At 36.6% G+C, this 27,468-nt stretch overlaps 3 protein-coding genes across 3 annotated transcripts; 1 reads left to right on the plus strand and 2 right to left on the minus strand.

Annotated features, from left to right (window-relative positions):
* The first annotated feature begins 4,268 nt into the window (after nucleotides 1–4,268).
* LOC109149237 lies at nucleotides 4,269–4,758 on the plus strand. Its single transcript, XM_019296897.1, has 3 exons — nucleotides 4,269–4,273; nucleotides 4,372–4,532; nucleotides 4,610–4,758. Exons 1-3 carry the CDS (start codon nucleotides 4,269–4,271, stop codon nucleotides 4,756–4,758), a joined length of 315 nt encoding a protein of 104 aa, XP_019152442.1.
* A 1,424-nt stretch (nucleotides 4,759–6,182) lies between these two features.
* LOC109149623 lies at nucleotides 6,183–8,388 on the minus strand. The gene is made up of 7 exons (XM_019297498.1): nucleotides 8,262–8,388; nucleotides 7,815–7,871; nucleotides 7,557–7,695; nucleotides 7,292–7,461; nucleotides 6,915–7,197; nucleotides 6,678–6,838; nucleotides 6,183–6,588 (listed from the first exon to the last, which is right to left on the minus strand). The coding sequence occupies exons 2-7, from the start codon at nucleotides 7,852–7,854 to the stop codon at nucleotides 6,437–6,439; spliced, it is 945 nt and encodes a 314-aa protein (XP_019153043.1). The 5' UTR covers nucleotides 7,855–7,871; nucleotides 8,262–8,388; the 3' UTR covers nucleotides 6,183–6,436.
* A 4,535-nt stretch (nucleotides 8,389–12,923) lies between these two features.
* Nucleotides 12,924–14,670, minus strand: LOC109149238. Its single transcript, XM_019296899.1, has 6 exons — nucleotides 14,625–14,670; nucleotides 14,089–14,224; nucleotides 13,815–13,978; nucleotides 13,455–13,728; nucleotides 13,178–13,344; nucleotides 12,924–13,072 (listed from the first exon to the last, which is right to left on the minus strand). Exons 1-6 carry the CDS (start codon nucleotides 14,668–14,670, stop codon nucleotides 12,924–12,926), a joined length of 936 nt encoding a protein of 311 aa, XP_019152444.1.
* Between the last annotated feature and the right edge of the window lie 12,798 nt (nucleotides 14,671–27,468).

Genomic DNA, 27,468 nt, shown 5'->3' on the forward strand with positions numbered 1-27,468 from the left:
TATTAACCCCACCACACATCTATAAATAATCCCACCCAAATTTTTTCTTCTTACATTAACCCCATATTATCCACTAGTGTGGATGCTCTTAGCAAGTATCATATCACTATAAATACAGCGTAATTTTCATAAATTAATTTTTCTGTGGAAGTGTCCTATTGACTTCTCGGCATAAGCTTGTTAATGTCATTTTAAATTTGAATCACTTCTAAATTTGAATCTAACTTAAAAAAAAAAATAGTTTCTTTGCTTGTAGTTCTTTAACCGATTAGGTTACTCCTAAATGTTATTGTAATTTTGCTATAATGTTTAGATATATAATATATAATTCTACTTCTATAAAAATTAAAAATCCATAAAAAGTATTCTAGCATTGGCATAAAAATCGTATAGTACAAGAATTTTCTGTGTACTTTGAAGACCCTTCAATGCCTTCATCCTATACAAGAATTCTTGAACTTAACTTATCTAAAGAAATTGCCACCAATACAACTATTATGTAATGAGATAACACATTTGTTACCATTTCAAATGGTGGTGTTTTAATTCTATTGATCTTGTAATGTAAACATCATTTTCACAACGTAATTAAGTAACAAAAACCACAGCATCACCCAAATTAGAGAATAATTGAACAACAATGCAACAAACACATAGCACCAACAATTAAAAACCAGAACAACTGCAACTAAATTGGTCAGTCTATTGCTCTGATAATCACAAAGTTACAAATTTATTCCCAACTACGTGAGATTTATCCGGACATTCTAAGTTCCAACCAGCCCAACCCATTTACACTAACAAATTACAAACTAGCTCAAGTGTCAAAGGTGTACATATTCTTGATATGTGCTTTGAATGATGATGCCCAAGAAATCCTTAGACAATTGTCCGATCCAAGAAATCCTTAACAATGTCCATGGATTTAGAATTCTTTCCAGTCTCAACTTCCTTTTCATTTCCAGAGTCTATCAAAAATATTGGAAACAAAGTGCGTGTTCCAAGGTTTCTCAAACCAGATTGTCCAAACACTGAGAATCGATTAGAGGGCATGCTGCCTTTTGTTATTCCCTGAAAAAATCTGCAACATAAATCAAACTCATTCCAACAACAAAGCAGGTATGAGAGGCAGACTTGATAGGCAATTTCAGAACCCAAAAGTAAAACTTTTACATGTTTTGAATTCAAACTGTTTGCTAGGAAACAACTTATTCAAAAAAGAAAACAAAGCGTCTGATAAGTATATATGGAAATTGAAGCACCATGTGCTTCGTAAGGAAACAACTTATACAAAAAAGTGGCTGATATGCATATAAGGGAATTGAAAACACCACGCTTACTTCAGTTGCTTGAAAGGCATTACAAGCAGTCCAATACTAATAAAGTTTATTTAAAAAATCAAGACAATTGATCCTAATAAAATGACATCAAGGCATTACAAGCAGTCCAACACCAATCGTGTCGCTTACATTAACAGGCCAAGTGACAGGTGAAGGTGTTCTCGAATCACCTTTGAAATCGCCTCGTCGGAGTGTCACCCGGCCGACTTATTGTAGGTTGACCCGTAGGCCTACGATGTGACGTAACTTGCAATCTGGAAAACCTATCTTACACGACAAGTAATAAAAATCAACTTGCACTTGCAAAGCGGCGACTGACAATTTGCAGAGACAACGACTCTGTCGCCGCGAACTACTAACCTACACCTAGCTGCGGGGCGACCGTTTGACTAATTATATATTTGTAAATAAGTTGAATGCACATATTATGTCAATTACATGCATATAATATGTTAACTACAGACACTTAGACACATAATAAGTTAACTGTACATTATACATAATAGGTTAACTGTACATTACCAGGACTATGTGGTCCAATGGTACCCGGGTTGGACTTCCATTTGGAAGGTTGTGAGTTCTCGAGCCTCAGTGGAGGCGTTATTAGCTCTTTGTGTTTTAGTAGGTTGAGAAAGTATATGAACAGATACTACAATAAGGTACATTATTATTTTTTTTACATAATATTCATTGTTTGAATGTATACACAATAGTATGAAAACGTACAACTTGAGGGTTCATTATTTTTGTGTATAAAGTTCATTATTTGAGCATCTATAAATTGAGCAAATGTTGAATATTTAGTCATGTATATTCTAGCAATCGTTTTGTTGTGGAACCGTGTCCACCTTGCAAGGTGGACACGTACGATTCTATGTTCTGATGTTCATAATTACTGAATTATATGTCCATAATTATAAAGCTATATATTCATAATTTGTGGACTTCATATTCATTAATTATTAAACTCTACATTCACAATTATGTTCATAATTATAAAGCTATATATTCATAATTTTTGAACTTCATATTCACAATTATTGAATTTATATATTTACAATTACAGAACTTTATGTTCATAATTATAGAATTATATGTTCATAATTTTTGAACTTTATATTCATAGTTATGAACAATTTTGGAATGCAAGGTGGACACAATTCCACAGCATAATTTGCCATATTCAAGGCTCATTTATGGTGTACATGAAGTTCATTACTTAAATGCATTTTGATGCATAGTACATAATAAAATTTGTCCTTATACGTTCCCTTAAAGTATGAGAGATCCACATGATACCATAAAGTGAAATTAACAAGCGGCAACAAATGCAATTATAGATCGGAGTCTCTAAGAATGGGTGGTTATTGAAAAATTACCAATTAAATCAAGAATTAGAGACTAATCAAGTAATCATGCATCAAACTATAAAATAATAAGACTAGTAAATCAACAGGGGATAATGTTAACAATCGTTATACCCTACACCACGGCGCGCGTAGCACTGTGCGCCGCGCGCCTCTCAAAACGACGTCGTTTTGGGAGGCGTAAGTAGGAAGTTGCTGTAATTATGTATATTTGTTCACACAATTATGTATATTTGTTCATACAATTATGTATATTTGTTCATACAGTTATGTACATTTTTATACAATTATGTACATTCTTTTTATACAATTATGTACATTCGAATCAGAAAATTTGTGTGTATTATGTAAAGAGTTAATGTGTATTATGTTAAAAGTTTATGTTTATTATGTATTATGTTAGATTATGTGTATTATCTTTTAAAAAGAGTATGTATATTTTGTTATATAATTATGTACATTCATGTATACAATTATGTGTATTCTAGTATAACATTATGTACATTTTTGAACGCTCACTTTACTCAAAAGTTTTGAGTAAAGTTTAAGAGTTTATTTTGACCTATATTCCAAATTTAAATGATGCCATTATTATATTGTTTTATATTATTAATTAAATATATCTCATATAAAGATGAATAAAATATAGAAAGCTCGTTAACTTATTTATAAAGTCCTACATAAGGCAACTTCTCAAAATAAGCCCTTAAGTTACTATATTCTTTTAGGAACATTACCAAACAGAGCTCCTTAGCTATGAGCCTATATAAAGACGAAAGTTTAGGTTTCTCCAGACAAGAATTGTGAGAGAAATAATGTCGAAAAACGTCTCAAGTCCAGAGCATACCTCTACTGGTTTTTGATCTGTTTACTCTGTTTTTTTTTTTTTTTATTTATCATACTTTGTGTATACATTGTTGGAACTACTTATTTGATAAGTTTTGTTTTGGCAGATGCAGTGAGTTGGCTTAAATTAGTAGTCAAGTTTGTGGTTGTAATGATCTTTAATTTCATTGCTGAAGTGAGTTTCTTTGTGGTGGCAGGATATTCTCTATGTATCCAATGGTGTTGGTGATAGTAAAGGGCACATTTCTGTGTTTTTGTGTATTAAAGATACAGATACATTGCCTTTGGGTTGGAAGATATACGCAGATTTAAAGTTTTTTATATTTGATAAGAAGCATAACAAATATTCGGTTTTCCAAGGTTGTTTTTGTGTCATTCTAGTAAATTGGATTTGGTTCAGGGAGTCATTAGTATTGCTAATATTGTTCTTTTTTGTTATTTAGAACGGGGTATAAACATGTTTCATTGTTTCAAACAAGAATGTGGTATCTCGAAATTGGTACCTCGTGTTGTGTTTGATGATGCTGCAAATGGGTATTTGGTTGATGACATATGTGTTTTTGGTGTTGAAGTTTTTGTGTTACATTCTAAGTTTGTAGAACAACATGTGAGCCCTTCAGTGAAAGTCGATAAAACCTACATTTGGAAGGTATCAAGTTTTAGTAAAATTGGCAGCAAAAGGTGTTCTTCCAATGAATTTACTGCAGCTTCTTTCATGTGGTAGGTATTTTTGTAGAGTGTTCAAGATTGTTGTTTTGTAATTATGACAATTTTAATATTTAACGTATTGTTCTTGTATCTTTCAACAATTTTTGCAGGAAATTGTTACTCGATCTTCTTGGGAGTAAGAAGTCTAACGGGCTAAATCTCAGTTTGTTTATGAAGTTTGTTGATTCAGGAATTACATCTAATGAACTGCTTGTACATTTCATGTTACGCATTATAAATCAAAAGTCAGAGAAACATCATGGCCACCAAGGTATAAGTTACATATGTCATATAATTGTGACATTTTAGATGTTTGTTTACTTTTTAATGATTTGTTTTCTTTTGTAGGTTGTGATTGCTTTGCTCCTGGAACTTTAAGTTGGGGTTGGGATTCGTTTATACCGCTGGTTGATCTTGAAGATTTATCTAATGGCTTCATTGTTGATGATTGTATTATGATTGAAGCATGTATCAAGAATGTGTCTGTCATTTACTAGTTAAACTAATGCATGCTGGTAAGGAGAAATTTGGGTAACTTATTATGCGTGCTGGCAAGGAGAAATTTGGGTTGTACTTTGTTTCTAATTTTATGGGTTTTTTTTTTTTTTTTTTTTTTTTTTTTTTTGGGTTTTGGTTGAAAGACTCAAGTTTTATAACACCTCATTGGAGCTTTTGCCATGGTTTTGCTATTAAATGTGGTAGCTTTGTGTTAGTATTGTGCCTTATTAGTGCCTTGTTTCATTATTTTGTGATGCGGTAATGTGCGATTTTGTGGAGAACCTAGTTTAATATAATTCTAATCTAAAAATTAATAAACGTAAATAGAGGTTATATCCTTTATTTATATTTGTTTTTTTTCGTTATTTTTTATATACATCATGCTATAAGAGTTATATTATACAATATTTTGATCAGAAATATCATACCGTTATAACTTTCATTATCTTTTTGAACTATTGTTACCTTCCACCATATATTTTCTTATTCTCTTCAATAATATATAAACATTATATATTGGAGTATTATATAAGTTATTTAACTTCAAAAAATATATATAAGTTATTTCTTAAAATATAAATATCAAATTTATAAAAAATAGTTTATATTATTATTACCAAACATTTTAAAGCATAATCAGCTAGTTAACAACTCTTCAATTTTCAATAGCTTTTCAACTTTTATCTACTTTTTCCTTATAATAGCGCATGGGTTGAGCACATAATTGCACTAGTATTTTGATTTAAATAATTCAATAGCAATGCGTAGGAGACCTTTTGGTTTCCAATAATCATTTTATTTTATTCTATAATAATAATGCTTACTTTTAGCAAGTATCATATAACTATAAATACAGCTTTCAGAAATTAATTTTTCAGTGGAAGTGTCATATTGACTCCTTAGTTTAAGCTAGTCATTATCCTTCTAAATTTGAATCAATAAGTTATGCTTATAGTTCTTTACCCGATTGGGTTGCACGTAAATGTTATTGTACTTTGGTGACCCTTCCTTCCATTCAAGAATTCTTGAACTTAATTTATCTAAAGAAAAATTTCCACCAACTATTATGTAATTTAATAACTCCTCTGTTACCATTTCAAACAGTGGTGCTTTAAATCCTTTAATTCTATTGATCTTGTAATGTTTCTCATTGTGAACACAAAAACATCATTTTCACAACGTAACTAAGTAACAAAAACACTGCATCACCCAAATTAGAGAATAATTGAACAACAATGCAACAAACACATAGCACCAATAATTAAAAACCAGAACAACTACAACTAAATTGGTCAATCTATTAATAGCAGCGACTGACAACTTACAGAGATAGCGGCTCTGTCATTGAGATTGTTCATGCAACATAAGTAATGATAAATGGACCAAATTATATTGAAACTAGTCTAGAACTACATGGATGGGACCAATCATTATACGGTAAATTATTCTGTGAACCCGGTACGCCTTGTAAGTAATCATGCATCAAACCATAAAGTAATAAGACTAGTAAATCAACCTGGGATAATGTTAACACAAAACTATTAATTTCCAATCTAACATTAAACACATGCGTCCGCATTTCTAATGTCAAAAACTTAATACTCCATTCGGGGACCTTAGCACACGTTCCACCATTTTTACTAATACCATATATATTTAGTTGCAAATAGAAGAAGCTTAGCTGTCTATGATTGACAGAGTCTTGATGTGTGCTTTAATGATCAAGCAATTTTCAACAATGAAGCCATTAGTCTCGTTCCGCAGATCAGTCAACAGCGCAAATTCATCCCAGCCCCAGAATGAAGATTGATGATCAAAATATTCACAAGCTGCAAATTAAAACAGAATTGAAAGAATTATTTTAAATCAATATATACATAAGTAGATTGACCCATTATTTAAATCAAACAATACATGCCTTTAGCCTCTATATGGTTCTCAGATTTCTGGTTTAGTACGGATAACTCGAAATGCACAAGGAGTCTAGGAGAAGTGATTCCCGGATCAACAAGCTCCAAATGCAAAGAAAGGTGTTTCCCGTATGGCTTGCGATTTCCGCGCGGGTAGAATGCCAACTTCCTGATAAATCGACTTTCAGAATTGACATAATTATGAATACCAAACTAGAAATTAAAATGAAAACTTAATCACTCACCATTTGAAAGACTCTGCATCAAATTCCTTAGAATAATGAATTGTACCGTCGCCGCCCAAATGACTGAACTTAAACACCTTCCAAGTATAGGTTTTATCAACTTTTACTGACGGGCTCAAACATTCTCCAGAAAACTTAGAATCAAGCACAAAAACCTCAACTCCAAAAGCACATCTGTCATTAACAAGGCACCCATTGGCAGCATCATCAAATTCATCACGAGAGATCAATTCCTTGACGCCACATTCTCGTTTCAATTGATGGAACCTGCTTACTTGATCATCTAAATAATCATAAGAACAACATTCTCAAACATATTAGCGATATTAATGACTCTCGAACACAATCCAATCCATTATAAAGACGTCAAAATCAACCTTGGAAGATCAAGTATTTGTCACGATTCTGATCAAATATAAAGAACTTCAAATTTGTGTATATTTCCCACCGCTTAGGCAATGCAGATGTGTCTTCAATAGACAGAAACATAGAGATATATCCCTCACTACTCCTACTTGCATCACCATTAGGGTAGATTGATAATTTCCTATCACCACAAAACAACTCCATCATTTGAGCAATGAATGGAAATTAAACAATATATACTTCAGTAATAAAATAAGTTGAAAAACTAAGCAAAACCATTTATAGCCACTAGCTTCAAAAACTTTAGACTTGTAACACTGAAGTCCGCCTTCCTTTAGCATCTTAGTAAGACTGGAGAATGATTCAACATGTAGTAGGTAATGGGAAGGTGCTCTATCTCTGTAGTTACATACATCTACGAAAACCAAAAGTAACAATTAAGTAACTCCAACATTATATACACATCAAAGAAATGTAAAAGACTGCTCATATTATTCCACAGTAAATTAAATGAGAGTAAAAAAGAGCAAAAACCAGTAAAGGAATCTTCTTCACTTGAGGAGTCGGTTGACATTATTGCTCTATCAATTTCTGTTCGAAGAAAGAAGAAATCAGACAGGCTCTTTCAAAACTCAGCACAATAATAGAACTATTCAAACTCTTGTCTCCTCTCTTAGTTTAGTTATCATAACAAAATCAACACAAATACACACAGACATACACTTGCAGTGGTATATTTGTATATTGTAATGCTACAGATTCACTTAACTGATGTTACAAATAACAGATATTGGCATATTGCAAGACTAGAAAATTGACACAATAACACTGATTATGACTCAAATTTCACCAAAGACCTTTTTTCATTCTTCGATTTCCGTGCAACTATTTTGATAAATTGATGAAGGAAAAATAATAATAATAATAATAATAATAATAATAATAATAATAATAATAATAATAATAATAATAATAATATACCTGAGGCGCTTGGCAGATTGGAAGCGGCGGTGGGAGGTTGATAGTAGCACCGCCGATAAGGAGGTGGTCGACGGTGGAGTAGACGATCAGTGGCGAGGAGCTGTGGTCTGTGAAGGCGAGCGAAGAGCGGTAGGTTTTACTTTTGGCGGTCAGGTAAATTGATTTAAAACCACAACCCGGAACGATGCCGTTTTTAATCTATACTTTATGTTTATTTATTTTTAAAGCTGGACTAACAAAAATAAAATAAAATACACATCATAGGAGATTAGGAGGAAGCAGATTGGCATAGACTTGCACAATAAAGTGATGTGATAAATACGGAAGTATTTCACAAATATGTATAAGTATTAGAATCGGATCGTATAAAGATCCTTGACTGGTTTACTTGTTGGTTTAAGCTATTAAGTTTGAACGACAATGTAAGGTAAGAGAGTTATGAGTTATAGTATAGTAAGTCGAAATAATGCTAAAAAGTTCATCTTTTCAGCATTAAATATGGTATATATGGTGAATTTTAAGACATATATGACGGACTATCGGCATGTCTGACACGTGTCGCGCATGTAATTGGTTAGCTCGGGAACAATGCAACGATGTCCATGTGTGTGCAATATTCCTGATCATCCACTAAGTGATGTGTTCCTTACAAAGTTAGGAATATGGGTTTCAATCTTTAAGTAGTATTGCTCGGGGTAAACTTCCCGACCTAAGGTCGAGGTCGACCCTAGGGCGGAACAAAGTCTAATGTTGACGAAGCATTTTCTTGGTCGTCGTGTTTAGGTCGGGCGGCACATCAATTAAGCTAGTGGTCGGTCAAGGTCGGGAATGATTCCTCTCGGTGATCTGACCTGATACCGAGCAGGTATACTGTACGTAGAGGGAAGTATATTCGGAGAATATTTCCTATTATAATGTATTAAGTTCGAGAAATAATAAAATATAGAAAAAAACATCATTCTTAGCTATTGAATTGTTTCACTTTTTGGATTTTGGCACATGTAAATTAATTTAAACAAATTTAGCTCTTTAATTGTTCATAATGTTACATTTGTAATCCCTAGTGTTATATAATTGTTTGTCAAATAAAATAGAGTAAGAAAATGATAAACACTTTTACAATTATCACTCATGAACCTATTATTATATAATGTGTAAATTAAAAATGCTAAATACGGAATACTAGTTTTTCTTTTTTTAATTGTAATTTTTTTCTTAATCTTTAATCACGTGTATAGTACTGTGGAGTAACTATTTGTAAATAGTAAAAGTACGAATATGCTACATGGTTCATATAGTAAACAAATAAATAAGATTGAAGGCAAAATCTCCTATAAGATGATAAGTGAGATGGGTAGAACATTTATAAGTATTACTCCGTATAATTTTTCTCAAGTAACTCTCAACGCCTTATATAGTTATATCACATTTTAATTTAGAAATATTATATTTTTCATTAAAAGTATCACTTTTTTTCTTCATAAGTATTATATTTTCATTCATACTAACAATAAATAAATTTATTCATGAATATTATTAAACCTTTAATTTTCTAATAAGTAATATAATTATTCAAATTGTATTTTGAATTAAAAATATTACATGCTTCCTCAAAAATATTATAATTTTCCAATGTAATGTTATAAGTATCAAACAATGTATTCATAATTAGCATTACATTTTCATATTGACCTGATTCACGATAAGAATCTGAGACAATAGACTCACCTAAACAGAAATGCATTAAGCTAGAATTCAAAAGGTCATATATTTATTAAATCGATTATTTTTTGAATTAAGGAATAATAAGTTATCTATTATAATTTCCCCAAAAAATTATTAATGAAGGATGAGGGTAACATTATATTATTCTAGTTTAATTCATATACTTGGGTGCAAAATGTAAAATTCTTGGCCCAATGGGGAGTGTAAATAAATTAATTCATAGTAACTCGACGACTTTCAAACCATTTTAACCGAAGTTTTTAAAAGTTTAACCGAAATGAACCGAACTTTGTTTTACCAAATTAACCGAATCGATTTTTTTTTTTTGATTAATTGGTCGGTTAACCGATTAATCGAATTTTTGTAAGCTAAAATTTTAAATCTTTAAATAATACCTATAATAATAAATTCATTAAAAAAAATGCAAACACAATACCATAACAACACTACAATCTACAAACACAAAAGCACAAATTATAAAGTCCAAACATACACACACACACACACACACACATATTTCGGTTAACGGTTCGGTTAATTCAGTTAATGGATAGTTTTGAACCGAATTAACTGAAATTTTACAAATCCTTACCATTAACCGGGCCCAAATTTTTTGGTTAAAGAACGATTAACCAAACTTTCACTGAAGTTTGCACCCCATCAAACTTTCACCAAAGTTTGCACCCCCATATGACACTCTACATTCTTGCGTCATTATGTGCAACTTTTTGCCCAAAATCAACTAAATTACCCGTGAGGGTTAAATAATTTGATTGTTATCAATATATTAAAGATTTGATGCAAATAACGACGTGTCGGGATGGTAGGGTGGGAGCGGGGGTAGACTCCCTATCCCCGTTCTCATGACACCGACCCCGACCCCGACGGAGAATTGGAAATATATATACCTATCCCTGATCAACTTCTACTCGGAGGCAAGGCAACTTGTCATCTATAACGATGTGTAGTTTAACATTATTCAATCTCACTGAAACAATAGCGTAAAATCCAACCATTCTAAAACATTAATACGATCGCTAACTGTACTAATTAAGCAATACAAACTAGATTAACTGTCGATGGTGCGCACATTCTTGATATGTACCTCAATGATGAGGGCGTTGCTGCTATCCAGGAAACCCTCTGACAATTCTTGGAGAGTAGTCAACCGCGCAAATTTATTCCGGTCCCAGCAGCTAGATTTAGGAGTAAAGAATGCGACAGCTTCAAAAATTAAAACAAAATAGAACAAATTATTAACTTAAATGCATGCTAACAAATAATTAGAATGGTCTACAAATGATTTGATATGTAAACTACTTTACATACTTTCATACATAATGCCACTCCCAGAGTTCTGGTGTCTTATGCATAAGATGAGACGTACAGACACTTTATCACAAGTAATCTTTTCATCAACCAGCTCTAAATACAATGACACATATTCTTCCTTGGGAGGTAATAATGCCCATTTAACCTATCATACTAAAAAAAAATTAATTTAGGATTATTTTAGCGATTCGAAATTTCACAAAATTTCGCTCAAAACAGTACCCTGCTCCCATTGTCATTCCTCGTCACAAACTCTTCTCAACTCACAGCTCAAACTAACTCATCTTCTCAGCCTTCTTGGCCATCCGATCTCCCTCCGCACGCCATCTAGACGTCTTAGCTTAGCCTCCTCGTCGCCGTCGCTCATCCACCAAAGTCGTCTCTTCCCGCCTCCGCCACCGTCGAGACATGACATCCTCTTCCCGTCGTTGTCGCCATCGAGCCAATGCCGTTGCTAATTGCCGTGTCCATTACCATATATCCTATAGGATAGTCCTCAAATCTTAAACCCTAATCCTTAATTTTCTAATTCTATTTATCCCTATCTCATAATTTCATTAAGGCCTTAAATCCCTATATATGTTTTTTCTTACTCTAATTTTATTGTTGAATTTTCCATATTTGAAAGTTGTGAATGTTAGGTTGATGATATTTATGAGTTAAAAAGAAGAAAAAGTTTGAGATTATTTTAGTTATGGGTGTTGGTGTTAATTCATCTAATTTTGTGATATGGTGGTTTGGTTGTGTGCCTATTTCTAAAAAATTAATGCATATTTACCATTGACGACTTTGATAGAGTAGTGTGAGAAAGGAAATCATGTGTTGAAGATGAGCATCTAATTTTGTTCTAGTAACAAATGATAAGAGCTTATTTTGAAACACTACTAGCTTCCTAACTTTTTTTTCAATCTTTATCCTTATTATTTTAAAGAAATGCCATCATTTATCCTTCCTAATTAAAATCCTTGGTCCTACTGTTATAGACTTTTTCAATTTTAGTCCACCATAATTATTTTTGCCGCATTGCATCCACTATTATTAAAAGTGTTTCAAATTTTAGCCCATTTTTAAATTTTTCGTGGACTAAAATTGGAACACTTTTAATAATAGTGGACGCAATGTGGCAAAATTAATTATGATAGACTAAAGTTGGATGACCCCTATAACAGTAGGACAAAAAATGGAATTCACTCATAGTTTTATTTCAAAATGTTAATTTTTTTTTTTGAAGACAAAATGTTAAATTTTAATAGGTAAACAAACTACTTTAAATTTGTTGAAGATGTCCTTTTTAGTCTTTTTACATTTATCAGTCTATCGAATAACAACTAGTTTAACAACTTTTCAGTTTTAGCTCCTAACCTATAGCTTTTTAACTTTCCGCTCATTTTCAGCTTTCAGTTTCGAGCAAACTCCCGCAAAAATGACGTAAATTAACACTTCACAAAATAATAAAACAAAGCCATGCAAAAACTTGAAGAAGGGGTGTTATAAAACTTGTAATATAATATTAGTTTCAACGAAAAAAAAAGAAGAAAGAACCCTAACCATAAAATTATCAACCAAGTACAACCCAATATGTATGATAAGTTACTAATAGTTTAGCTACCGAATGATGGACACATTCTTGATATGTGCTTCAATAATAATGCAATCATTAACCATGAAGCCATTAGATAAATCTCGGAGATCAGCCAGCGGCATAAACGAGCGCCAGCCCCAACAAAATCCAGAAGTAAAAAAGCAACAACAAGCTACAAAATAAAGCAAGAACAAACAAAACATTAAAGTTCACAAAAAAAAAAAAAAAAAAAAAAAATCAAATGGCACACATATACACGTATATAAACTTCACATACATTGCTTCACTTGATGCTTCCCATATTTCCCCTGATTCCTTATAGATAACATAAAATGTACAAGCAATGCGTTGGGGGTAACTTCTGGATCAACAAGCGTCAAATACAAACCAAGGTTTAACCCGTTCGGACTCTTACTCCCTCCAAGAGGACAGAGTGCCACTTTCCTATGAAAAAATTGTTGAAAGATTCAAAAACAAAATGTGAAATCTTAAAATTACCATAATTATATATATATAAAAAAAACAATCTTGAACTCTAAATAAAAATGACCTACCATTTTAAGGAAGCTGCAGTAAATTCATCGGAGCAACAAACTTTGCTTATATTACTGAAACCTGCTACCTTCCAAGTATAGGTTTCACCAACTTTGACTGGAGGGCTCAAATGTTGTTGGACGGATTTAAAATGTAGCACAAAAACTTCAACACCAAAAACACATGTGTCATCAACAAGATACCCATTCGCAGCATCATCAAACTCGTAGCGAGGGATCAATTTCGAGATACCACATTCTTGTCTCAAATAATGAAACTTGTCTATTCTAAATTCTAAATAACAAAAAGAACAATATTAGCAATAAACTCTGTGCATGAAATCAACCCAACTTACTAGAAACACACAAAAGCAAAGGTACCTTGAAAAATCGTGTATCTGTCATGTTTCTTATCATATAAAAAAAACTTCAAATTTGTGTATATCTCCCAACCCAAAGGCAATGCAGTTGTGTCTTGAATACGCAAAAACACAGAAATGTGGCCTTTACTATCACGAACACCATTGGGATACATAGAGAATACCCTGCCAGGCCACCACATCAGCAATGAAATTAAAGACAAACTTGACTGCTAATTAATTTAATAATTAAGCTAATTGTACAAACATAGTGGAAAATTATATATATTCTCAACCATTTGTAGCCACCAGCTTCGAAAACTTTGGAGTTGAAAAATTGGGTTTGCCCCTCGAACAGCATCTTGGTAAGTTTGGAGAATGATTCAATCCTCAGTATAAAATGTGAGGGTGGTATGTTTCTTACCCGCCTCTCTGCATTGCAAAAACAAAAGGTATCAATAAGTATAGCTTAGTTCCAACTAACATTGTATACACAAATTAAAGTATGATAGAAAACTGTAGGGAATTGAAGGTGCTATATATATCTCTTTCCCATTTATTTTCTACTGCACAACCAAAAGTAAGTACTCATAGCCTGCATCACATAATTAAACATAAAAGACTGCATCACTGCTGGAAATTATGAAATTTTCGACCAGCTGAAAGTGAACTTAAATCAAGTCAAAAGCCTTGTTCCGATCACTTTTGGTATCCAGAAAAACCTTAATTTATTGCTATTTCCAACCACTTTGTGCTTTTGACTTGAAGATCACTTTCCGGTGGTCTCTCTGGTTGTGCATGCTAATATATTTGAGTAAAATTAGCAAAATACCTGCAGAAGAGGAAGGTTGTCGTTGTCTAGGGATGTTGTTTCCCATTATTGCTCTTCCAACTTGGGTCCCAAGAAACAAGAAACCACTGTTAAAACCCTATTGTGCAATAGCGCGGCCTAGGGGGGTTATAAAGTGAATAGAGTTCTGATTCATGTACGTATAGGATTACAACATGAATAAATATGCATACGATAGAGTTATAGAACAACTAGGAGTGTATATATTTACCATAAGAGTCCTAACAAGGGTGACCCATTGCTTTTATTGCGCCCACAAGAATGACCATTAAAATATTTTAGAATTATTTTATATTTAGGTTGTTAGGATTATTTGTTTGTTTTTTATGAATGCTACTTACGCTATTACATTGTAGTATCGGTTCAAATATATTTTTTCAACCTAATGAAACAAAGAGTCCACAACACCGACCTCCGACATGTGAGAGATCAGTACATGTCATCTGGTACTTGACGATTATTTGTGTGTTGGTCGTTAGAATTAGTTTATTTTATTCTTAATAATTATCTTGGTTTGATTTGATTTGATCGAATATATTTTTGGCTTGATTTTGATTTGATTTCGCACAAATTTTGTTAACCCAAATTTTTAACAGATTTTCGGCTTCATTTTGAACAAATTTTGTTAACCCAAGTTTTGAACAGATTTTCGGCTTGATTTTGATTTGATTTCGAACAGATTTTCTGCTTGATTTTGATTTGATTTTGAACAAATTTTGGTTTGATTATGAACAAGTTTTGTTAACCCAAAATTTGAACAGACCTCGACTTGATTTCCATTTTTTTTTTTTAAAGTTGTTATTTTATTTTGTAAATTTATTTTAATTTTTTTTAATTTTTTTAATTTTTGGTATATGTAGTATTTAGAAAATTTATGTTAAGGGGGGTGTATTCAATCATGACTTTTGTAGAGTTTTAAAGACTTTTAAAATGATAGATTTTACTAAACTTTGATCCACTTTCATAGAGTCGTTCAAAACTTTTAAAAACTTTATAAGACTCAATAAAAGTCTATATAAAAAACATTCATAGACTTTTATTAACTTTTTATTTTAAAAAGTTTACAAAAGTCATTGAAATTCTAAATTAAATACACTCTTACAAACTTTCAATGATTTTAATTCTTATCATTTATGATTTTCTTACAAAACATTTATAATATATTATAAATTTTTTCTTATTATATAGTTCTCCACTCTCATCAGCATTCTCAACATTATTATTTTTATTCATAGTATGTTGAGACTTATATGCTAATTACTTATATATATATTATTAATAAACATCAACAAAAAAAATTATTTCATTAGAAATTCATAACAATATTGAACAATAAAATTTATAATAAAAGAATTGATCAAATAAAGTATTTAAAAATATAATTACAAGTTGCAAAAAATAAATAAATAAATAAGAATCTAATATATATATATATATATATATATATATATATATATATATATATATATATATATATATATAATTATAATTATACTTTTATTGCTAGACATCACGCAAAGAAATATTATTTGCAATAGCAATTTGAGACTATAAATAACAACAAGGTGCTACTGTTTGCAACCCCAAATTGTTATTGCGAACAGTAGTTCAATATTCTTAGTAACATGTTGTTAAATATATATATATATATATATATATATATATATATATATATATATATATATATATATATATATATATATATATATATATATATATATATATATATATATATATATATATATATATATATATATATATATTACGAATATAAATATAAAAAGAATAAATATCAAAATATATAAGTATTTGTATGAATATTATGAAACATATACTAAAATTTGAGGATGAAAATTTTACTTTGTTCATGTATTTAGGGAGAATTAGAGAAAGTTAGGGATAAAAAATTCATAGAAATAATGAAAATCAATATAAACAAGCAATAATGAAATAAAAATAATATTATTTCGAATTTTTAGATGAAGATGGTAAAGTGTAGGAGAGAGAGAGAGAAAATTTGGTAGAGTTTAGGTATGAGGAAAATGTAGGATAATGAAGAAAAAAAATAATTTTATTGAATTTAAATAGGTTTATAAAGTTTAAAGTGGAGAAAAATAGAGTTTAAATAGAGAGAGAAAACATTCAAAGTTGTTAGAAAGAAAATTTTGAAATCTTGAGGTAGATGGTTGGATTTCAACTATTTATATTTGAGAAGGAAAAGTCTACAAAAGTCTTACAATTAAAAAGTCTACAAAAGTTCATAACTTGTTGAATACCACATGACTTTTAAAGACTCTTTAAAAGTCTTAATCGAATACCACACAACTTTTAAAGACTCTTTAAAAATCTTGATTGAATACTGCCTGACTTTCAAAGACTCTCTAAAAGTTTGAATTGAATACCTCCAAACTTTTAAAGTTCATAAAAGTCTTTAAAACTCTACAAAACTCATGATTGAATACACCCCCCTAAGTTTAGTATTAGTATATAAAATTTATATATTTAGAAACTACATTAAAATACTATTAAACACAAACATAATTAAACAATACTAAAAAATAAGCATAGAATAAGTAGTTGGTTTGCCTAATGAATAGTAAACAACTTAACATGAAAATTAAAATGGGACATAGTAAGTATATATAAGAATGTATTTATAAATATTTTGTTTAAATATGTATAACAAATTTCACTGCCCAAGTTACTGAACTCAGATACTGTCCAAGTAAAGGTCAAGTCAGATACCTGTTTTGTTTGGCAGAGCTTATTTAGGAGCTTATAGCTTATTTTAAGCTATAAGCTCTGTTTGGTAATTTTAAGCTACTAATAAGCTATAAGCTCTGTTTGGTAATGTTCTCAAAATAAGCTCTGTTTGGTAATGTTCCCAAAATAAACTCATACCTTAAAATAAGAGCTTATTTTGGAACGCTACCTGAAATGCTAGATCATGATTATGCTAATAGTTTTATTTCAAAATGTTAATTTTTTAAAAGACAAAATGTTAAATTTTAAAATGTAAACAAACTAATTTAAATTTTATGAAGATGTCATTTTTAGTCTTTTTATATTTATCAGCTTATCAAAAAGCTAATTTTACCAAACACTTTCAATCATAACAGCTAGCTTAACAACTCTTTTAACCTCCGAGCTTATAGCTTTTAAGCTTTCAGCTCCATTTTAGCTCATTTTCAGCTTTCAGCTTCATTTCAGCTCATTTTCAGCTTTCAGCTCCCTTTTCATCTCCCCTTCAGCTATCAGTTCCTTTTCAGTTCCCTTTCAGCTTTCGGCTCCCTTTCAGCTTTCAGCTCCTTTTCAGCTCCCTTTCAACTCCTTTTAAGCTTTCAGCTCCCTTTAAGCTTTCAGCTCCTTTTCAGCTTCTTTTCAGCTCTTTTTCAGTTCCCTTTCAACTTTCAGCTCCATTTCAGCTTTCAATTCCCTTTCAGCTCATTTTCAGCTCCCTTTCAGCTTTCAGATCCCTTTCAGCTTTTTTTCAACTCCCTTTCAGCGTTCAGCTCCCTTTCAGCTTTCAGCTCCATTTCAGCTCCCTTTCAGTTTTCAGCCCCTTTCAGCTATAGCTCCTTTTCAGCTCCCATTCAACTCTCAGCTCCTTTTCAGCTCCCCTTCAAGTCCCTTTCAGCTCCTCCCTTTTCGCTTTCAGCTCATTTTCTGCTTTCAGCTCCTTTTTCGCTTTCAGCTCCTTTTTCGCTTTCAGCTCCTCCCTTTCCGCTTTCAACTCCCTTTCAGCTTTCAGCTACGCTTTCAGCTTCCAACTCCCATTCAGGTTTCAGCACCCTTTCAGTTCCCTTTCATCTAGAAGTACTAATCTTTCTGCATACTTGTGCGGTCATGCTTTCTATTTCATTTGCTTGTAATTCAATTTCTAATTGTCTAGTGTGAGCTTTATAATGGTGAAGTAACTAGCTTCTTTTTGTTTTTTCTTAAGCAAAAGTTTGCACAATGTACTTGTTGACATTTTTTTTATAGGAAGCTAATATTAAGTGTGTACATGCATCCTTGTGATCAAGATATGTGTATTTTAGAAAACAGAGCTGTGAATATATTAGATTTGAAAATACTCACAAACACACACTCACATTACATCATGCATATTATAGTTTTCAGTTACCTATAAAAAGGATATATTAGGTGTCACATCATGACTTGGTTATGATAGTTTTTGGGTAAGATGAGCTCAATAGTCCAACAAATGATAAATAAATGGCATAGTCCTATAATTTCCTTGAACTTTTGTTTGTCTCATCCATAGTTATCAAGGCGGACTTTCTAGGCGAGATGCCATCGATTTCCTAGTCGACTAGGCGACCGCCTAGGTGATGATTAGGGGATGAGTATTAAATAAATAAAAAAGTATATATATATATATTGAAAATATCTTGTCTTGGACAGCCTTTTTGCAACCCTATTTACTTCAAGTTGTCTTGAGAAGATGAATAGTTTTTCTAGAGTAGTGAGAAGTCTAGTATTTATTGATAACATGCCAAAGTGAGGTAGTGGGCTTTGATCAGACCAGGAGGACGATGCCAGAGCTCGAACCGCGCTGCCATCGGAGCCACCACATGCCGCTACACCGACGCCACGCGCCAGCGCGTGAGGCAGATTTTGGCGACTTCTCCGATTGGAAATTACACCTGCCCATGTACTTTTTGTGGAGTTTTGGGTTGTATTCTGCACTTAGGCGAGGTGAGCACACTAGGCGTTCGATCTCGACCAACCGGACGCCTAGGCGTCGACTATAACACTCACTCTCATCCCAATGCTACCTAATTGTAATGTAAATATCAAAGTTGCAGGGAACTTTTGTTTTCTTAAGGTATATTGGTCGTGTAGCAAGCTTGAGCAGGAGATGGAACTTGAGGTTGAGGTTGAGCTTGAGCTTAAGCTGGAGCTGGAGCTTGAGCTTGAGCTTGAGCTGGAGCTTGAGCTAGAGCAAGAGATAGAGATGGAGTTTGAGCTTGAGGTTGAGGTTGAGCTTAAGCTTGAGCTGGAGCTTGAGCTGGAGCTAGAGCTTGAGCTGGAGCTGGAGCTGGAGCTTGAGCTTGAGCTTGAGCTGGATCTGGAGCTGGAGCTTGAGCTTGAGCTAGAGCTTGAGTTTGAGCTTGAGCTGGAGATGGAGCTGGAACTTGAGCTTGAGTTGGAGCTGGAGCTAGATCTTGAGCTGGAGCAGGAGCTTGACCTTGAGTTTGAGCTGGAGCTGGAGCTTGAGTTTGAGCTGGAGTTAGAGCTTGAGCTTGAGCTTGAGCTGGAACTTGAGCTTGAGCATGAGCTTGAGCTTGAGCTTGAGCTTGAGCTTGAGCTGGAGCTGGATCTTGAGCTTGAGCTGGAGCAGGAGCTTGAGATTGAGCTTGAGCTGGTGTTGGAGCTTGAGCTTGAGCTGGAGCTGGAGCTTGAGCTGGAACTTGACCTTGAGCTTGAGCTTGAGCTTGAACTGGAGCTTGAGCTGGAACTTGACCTTGAGCTTGAGCTTGAGCTTGAACTGGAGCTTGAGCTTGAGCTGAAGCTGGAGCTTGAGCTTGAGCTGGAGCTATAACTTGAGCTTGAGTTGGAGCTAGAGCTTGAGCTAGCTGGAGCTGGAGCTGGAGCTAGAGCTTGAGCTTGAGCTTGAGATTGAGCTTAAGCTGGAGCTTTAGCATGAGCTGGAGCTTGAGCTTTACCTTGAGCTTGAGCTTGTGCTGGTGTTGGAGCTTGAGCTTGAGCTGGAGCTGGAGTTGGAGCTGGAGGCTGAGCTTGAGCTTGAGCTTGAACATGAGCTTGAGCTTGACCTTGACCTTGACCTTGAGCTGGAGCTGGAGCTGGAATTTGTGCTAGAGCTGGAGCTTGAGCTGGAGATGGAGCTTGAGATTGAGTTTGAGTTTGAGCTTGAGCTTGAGTTTGAGCTAATGTTAGAGCTTGAGATTGAGCTGGAGCTAGAGCTAGAGCTTGAGCTTGAGCTTGAGCTGGAGCTGGTGTTGGAGTTTGATCTTGAGTTTGAGCTGGACCTGGTGTTGTAGCTTTAGCTTGAGCTTGAGCTGGAGCTGGAGCTTGGGCTTGACTTTGAGCTTGAGCTAGAGCTGGACCTGGTGTTGGAGCTTGAGCTTGAGCTAGAGCTGGTGTTGGAGCTTGAGCTTGAGCTGGAGCTTGAGCTTGATCTAGAGCTTGAGCTTGAGCTGGAGCTTGATCTGGAGCTGGAGCTTGAGCTTGAACTTAAGCTAGTGTTGGAGCTTGAGCTTGAGCTGGGGCTGGAGCTTGAGAATGAGCTGGAGTTGGAGCTTGAGAATTAGCTGGAGCTTGTGCCTGAACTGGAGCTTTAGCTTGAGCTGGAACTTGAGCTTGAGCTTGAGCTGGAGCTGGAGCTTTAGCTTGAGCTTGAGCTTGAAACTTGAACTTGAGCTTGAGCTAGAACTTGAGCTTGAGCTTGAGCTTGCGCTGGAGCTTGAGCTGGAACTTGACCTTGAGTTTGAGCTTGAGCTTGAACAGGAACATGAGCTTGAGCTTGAGCTTGAGTTTGAGCTGGAGCTGGAGCTGGAGCTTGAGCTTGAGCTAGAGCTAGAGCTAGAGCTAGAGCTAGAGCTAGAGCTGGAGCTGGAGCTGGAGCTGGAGCTGGAGCTGGAGCTGGAGCTGGAGCTTGAGCTTGAGCTTGAGCTTGAGCTTGAGCTTGAGCTTGAGCTTGAGCTTGAGCTTGAGCTGGAGCTGGAGCTGGAGCTTGAGCTTGAGCTTGAGCTTGAGCTGGAGCTTGAACTTGAACTTGAACTTGAACTTGAACTTGAACTTGAGCTGGAGCTGGAGCTTGAGATTGAGCTTGAACTTGAACTTGAGCTGGAGCTGGAGCTTGAGATGATGTTGGAGCTTGAGCTGGAGCTAGAGCTAGAGCTTGAGCTTGAGCTGTAGATTTCACTTGAGCTTGAGCTGGAACTGATGTTGGAGCTTGAGTAGGACATGGTTTTTGAGCTTGACCTTTAGCTTGAGCTGGAACTGGTGTTGGAGCTTGAGCTTGAGCTTGAGATGGAGCTGGACCTGGAACTGGAGCTGGTACTTGACCTTGAGCTTGAGCTGGAGCTTTAGCCTGAGCTGGTGTTGGAGCTTGAGCTTGAATCTGAGCTGGATCTTGAGTTTGACCTTGAGCTTGAGCTTGAGCTGGATCTGGTGTTGGAGCTTGAGCTTGAGCTTAAGCTGGTGTTAGAGCTTGAGCTGGGGCTGGAGCTAGAGCTTGACCTTTAGCTGGAGCTGGAGCTTTAACTTGACCTTAATCTGGAGCTGGAGCTTGAGATTGAGCTTGAGCTGGAGCTAGAGCTAGAGCTTGAGCTAGAGCTAGAGCTAGAGCTGGAGCTTAAGCTTAAGCTGGTGTTAGAGCTTTAGCTTGAGCTGGGGCTGGAGCTAGAGTTTGAGCTTGAGCTGGAGATGGAGCTTGAGCTTGAGCTGGAGCTTGTGCTTGAGTTGGAGCTTGAGCTTGAGCATGAGCTGGAGATTGAGCTTGAGCTGGAACTTGACCTTGATCTTGAGCTTTACCTTGAGCTTGAGCTTGTGCTGGTGTTGGAGCTTAAGCTTGAGCTGGAGCTGGAGGCTGAGCCTGAGCTTGAGCTGGAACATGAGCTTGAGCTTGACCTGGAGCTGGAGCTTGAGCAGGAGCTGGTGCTATAGCTTGAGCTTGAGCTTTAACTTGAGCTTGAGCTGGAGCTGGAGCTGGAATTTGTGCTTGAGCTTGAGCTGGAGCTGGAGCTGGAATTTGTGCTTGAGCTTGAGCTTGAGCTTGAGCTTGAACTTGAGCTTGAGCTTGAGATGGAGATTGAGATTGTGCTTGAGCTTGAGTTTTAGCTAATGTTGGAGCTTGAGATTGAGCTGGAGCTAGAGCTAGAGCTCGAGGTTGAGGTTGAGGTTGAGCTTGAGCTTGAGCTGGAGCTAGTGTTGGAGCTTGAGCTTGAGTTTGAGCACGACCTGGTGTTGGAGCTTGAGATTGAGCTTGAGTTGGAGCTGGAGCTGGAGATTGGGCTTGACTTTGAGCTTGAGCTGGAGCTGGAACTGGTGTTGGAGCTTGAGCTTGAGCTTGAGCTAGAGCTGGTGTTGGAGCTTGAGCTTGAGCTTGATCTGGAGCTTGTGTTGGAGCTTGAACTTGATCTGGAGCTTGAGCTTGAGCTGGAGCTGGAGCTTGAGCTTGAACTTAAGCTGATGTTGGAGCTTGAGCTTGAGCTGGGGCTGAAGCTGGAGCTTGAGAATGAGCTGGAGCTGGTGCTTGAGCTTGAGCTGCAGCTTGTGCTTGAACTAGAGTTTAAGCTTGATCTTGAATTTAAGCTGGTGTTAAAGTTTGAGCTTAAGCTGGGGCTTGAGCTGGAGCTGGAGCTTGAGAATGAGCTAGAGCTGGTGTTTGAGCATGAGCTGGAGCTTGTGCTTGAACTGGAGATTGAGCTTGAGCTGGAACTTGAGCTTGAGCTGGAACTTGAACTTGAGCTTGAGCTGGAACTTGAACTTGAGCTTGACCTTGAGCTTGAGCTGGAGCTGGAGCTGGAGCTAGAGCTTGAGCTTGAGCTTGAGCTTGAGCTTGAGCTGGAGCATGAGATTGAGCTTGACCTTGAGCTGATGTTGGAGCTGGAGCTGGAGCTAGAACTAGAGCTTCAGCTTGAGCTGGAGATCTCACTTGAGCTTGAGCTTGAGCTTGAGCGGGAACTGGTGTTGGAGCTTGAGCAGGACATGGTATTGGAGTTTGACTTTAGCTTGAGCTGGAGCTGGAGCAGGAGCAGGAGCAGGAGCTGGTGTTGGAGATTGAGCTTGAGATGGAGCTGGAGCTGGAACTTGACCTTGAGCTTGAGCTGGAGTTGGAGCTTGAGCTGGTGTTGGAGCTTGAGCTGGAACTAGGGGTGAGCATCGGTCGGTTTTCGGTTAATAACCAAAAAAAATTCATCCCTCGCGTAACCGACCGAAATAACCGATGCAATACTCATAACCGAACCGACCGAAAACCGAAATTTTCGGTCGGTTATGATCGGTTATTTTTAACCGAACTTTATTACTGAACGGGCTGTAATTTCTTAAAAATATTAGCTAGCCTAAACTAAAAAAATTTAACACTAAAAACACATACTAGTTAAAACATTCAATCACATAAAGATTTTAAAATCAAATGTCCATAAATAATAAAAATCACAAGTCTAACAAACTAATAATAGTTCATAATTTAAAATATGATCCAAAGTCTAAATGAGCTCACTGCCAATGTGCAAAGTATTAAAAATTAAATGTTTAACAATCCATAAATTCACTAATATGTGATGAAGCAATCTACTACATAGCCTACACTAACTCACTAAGCAGTAAGTAATTTATTTAATTATTTAGAAGTTATACAGTAAACAACTACTGAGTCACTAACTACTAACTAAGTGGTTATGGGAATTAGATTATTTTCTATATCAATGTGTGTTCACTGTGTTGGGCACTTTCAGTTTGGGCTTAGGGGCTAAAATCAAACTAATATATTTATATAAATGAGTATTAGAGCTTATAAGGTATTAATATGTATGGGCTTGACCTCGGTTTTTTGGTCGGTTTTATTTTTTTCGGCCCAAAACCGATAACCGACCGAAAAACCGAAATGACCGAATTTTTTTTAAGGTCATACCGATAACCGACCGAAAGCCAAAAATTTCGGTCGGTTCGGTTATCGGTCGTCGGTTTTTCGGTCGGTCTTCATTTTTTGCTCACCCCTAGCTGGAACTGGTGTTGGAGCTTGAGCAGGACATGGTATTGGAGCTTGACCTTTAGCTTGAGCTGGAGCTGGTGTTGGAGCTTGAGCTTGAGCTTGAGATGGAGCTAGAGCTGAAACTTGACCTTGAGCTTGAACTGGAGCTGGAGCCTGAGCTGGTGTTGGAGCTTGAGCTTGAGTTTGAGCTGTAGCTTGAGCTGGATCTAGTGTTGGAGCTTGAGGTTGAGCAGGATCTGGAGCTGGAGCTTGAGCTTGAGGTTGAGCAGGATCTGGAGCTGGAGCTTGAGCTTGAGCTGGGGCTGGAGCTGGAGCTTGTGCTTGAACTGGAGCTTGAGCTTGAGCTGGATCTTGAGCTTGAGCTGGAACTTGAACTTGAGCTTGAGCTTGAGCTGGAACTTGAGCTTGACCTTGAGTTTGACCTTGACCTTGAGCTGGAGTTGGAGCTGGAGATGGAGATGGAGCTGGAGCTAGAGCTAGAGCTAGAGCTAGAGCTTGAGCTTGAGCTTGAGCTTGAGCTTGAGCTTGAGCTTGAGCTTAAGCTTGAGATTGAGCTTGAGTTGGAGCTTGAGCTGGAACTTGACCTTGAGTTTGAGCTTGAGCTTGAGCTAGGGTAGTAGCTTGAGTTGAGCTTGAGCTTGAGCTGGAACATGAGCTTGAGCTTGAGCTGGAGTAGGAGCTGGAGCTTGAGGTTGAGCTTGAGGTTGAGCTTGAGCTGGAGCTTGAGCTTGAGCTTTAGCTGAAGCTGGAGCTTGAGCTGGAACTACTGTTGGAGCTTGAGTAGGACATGGTTTTGGAGCTTGACCATTAGCTTGAGCTGGAGCTGGTGTTGGAGCTTGAGCATGAGCTTGAGATGGAGCTGGAGCTAGAACTTGACCTTGAGCTTGAGTTGGTGTTGGAACTTGAGCTTGAGTTTGAGCTGGAGCTTGAGCTTGAGCTTGAGCTTGAGGTGGATCTGGTGTTGGAGCTTGAGCTTGAGCTTGAGCTGGATCTGGAGCTGGAGCTGGTGTTAAATCTTGAGCTTGAGCTTGAGCTGGAGCTTGTGCTTGAACTGGAGCTTGAGCTTGAGCTGGAACTTGAACTTGAGCTTGAGCTTGAGCTTGAGCTTGAGTTGGTAATAGAGCTTGACCTTGAGCTTGAGCTTGGCCTTGAGCTTGAGCTAGAGCTGGAGCTAGAGCTAGAGCTAGAGCTGGAGCTGGAGCTAGGGCTAGAGCTTGAGCTTCAGATTGAGCTTGAGCTGGAGCTTGAGATGGAGCTTGAGCTGGAGCTGGAGCTGGAACTTGACCTTGAGTTTGAGCTTGAGCATGTGCTTGAGCTTGTGTAGGAGCTTGAGCTTGAGCGGGAACATGAGCTTGAGTTAGAGCTGGAGCTGGAGCTTGAGATTGAGCTTGAGCTGGAGCTTGAGCTTGAGCTTGAGCTTGAGCTTGAGCTTGAGCTTGAACTTGAGCTTGAGCTTGAGCTGGAGCTTGAACTTGAGCTTGAGATTGAGATTGAGCTTGAGTTTGACCTTGAGCTGATGTTGGAGCTTGAGCTGGAGCTGGAGCTAGAGTTAGAGCTAGAGCTTGAGCTTTAGCTGGAGATTTCACTTGAGCTTGAGCTTGAACTTGAGCTGGAACTGGTGTTAGAGCTTGAGTAGGACATGGTTTTAGAGCTTGACCTTTAGCTTGAGCTGGTGTTGGAGCTTGAGCTTGAGCTTGAGATGGAGCAGGAGCTGGAACTGGAGCTGGAACTTGACCTTGAGCTTGAGTTGGAGCTTTAGCCTGAGTTGGTGTTGGAGCTTGAGCTTGAGTTTGAGCTGGAAGCTGGAGCTGGAGCTTGAGCTAGAGCTAGATCTGGTGTTGGAGCTTGAGCTTGATCTTGAGCTGGAGATTGAGCTTAAGCTGGTGTTAAAGCTTGAGCTTGAGCTTGAGCTGGGGCTTGAGCTGGAGCTTGAGTTGGAGCTGGAGCTGGAGCTTGAGCTTGAGCTTGCGCTTAAGCTGGAGCTTTAACTTGACCCTAATCTGGAGCAGGGGCTTGAGATTGAGCTTGAGCTTGAACTGATGTTGGAGCTGGAGCTGGAGCTTAAGCTTAAGCTGGTGTTTGAGCTTGAGCTTAAGCTTAAGCTGGGGCTGTAGCAGGAGTTTGAGCTTGAGCTGGAGGTGGAGCTTGATCTTGAGCTGGAGCTTGTGCTTGAGCTGGAGCTTGAGCATGAGTATGAGCTGGAGCTTGAGCTGGAACTTGAGCTTGAGCTTTACCTTGAGCTTTACCTTGAGCTTGAGCTTGTGCTGGTGTTGGATCTTGAGCTTGAGCTGGAGCTGGAGGCTGAGCCAGAGCTTGAGCTGTAACATGAGCTTGAGCTTGAGCTTGACCTAGAGCTGGAGCTGGAGCTTGAGCTTGACCTAGAGCTGGAGCTTGAGCAGGAGCTGGAGCTTGAGCTTGAGCTGGAATTTGTGCTGAGAGGTTGGTGACAGAGGCAGTTACTGAGCTGGGGAGCTTTCTGGAAGACTGCAGCAGCATTCAAGACTTTAAAAGTGGAAGATGCTGCTTTGGGGATGTTGATCTCATGCTTGGGAAAGGATTCCACTTGGATGCTTGATAATGATACTGACCTGTGGGCTGTGATCCACAGGGATGAGGCTGTTGGAAATTGATTGCAGCAGGAATATCATAGATGGAGCTTAGGCTGATCTCTTGATATAATTGAAGGATGATTGGAGGGGATATGGCCCCTAGAAAAGTGGTAGTATAAGGCCACTCTAACCTAGATTTGTGACTGATCTGCACTATTGCTTAGTTACAGAAATGAAGTCTTGTATGTTATTTACTTGACTTGCATGTGGCTTATGTTTCTGTGATTGAAGCTCAGCTGTGCAAAGGGAGACTTGGTTCCCCTATTACTGAGATTGAGCTGCATGAACCTTTGTCTGCTAATGAGGTGGGACTGCCTATTTGATTGCATCCACTTGGTCTGGTGGGGTGGGTAAATAGGGGATTGGTTTTGGTTGGAGGAAACAATTCTGAAATTTTGAAAAAAAAATAAAAAATGAATGCATAAGCATGTTGAAAAAAGAAAAAAAGAGAAGAATTGAAAAATGAAATGGTTTGATGATGTGTGTTAATGGTAAGATGTGAACAGAAGGAGGTATGTTGGTGTGAGGG

Source organism: Ipomoea nil, unplaced genomic scaffold (assembly GCF_001879475.1).
Source record: "Ipomoea nil cultivar Tokyo-kokei standard unplaced genomic scaffold, Asagao_1.1 scaffold2159, whole genome shotgun sequence".
Classification (NCBI taxonomy): domain Eukaryota; kingdom Viridiplantae; phylum Streptophyta; class Magnoliopsida; order Solanales; family Convolvulaceae; genus Ipomoea; species Ipomoea nil.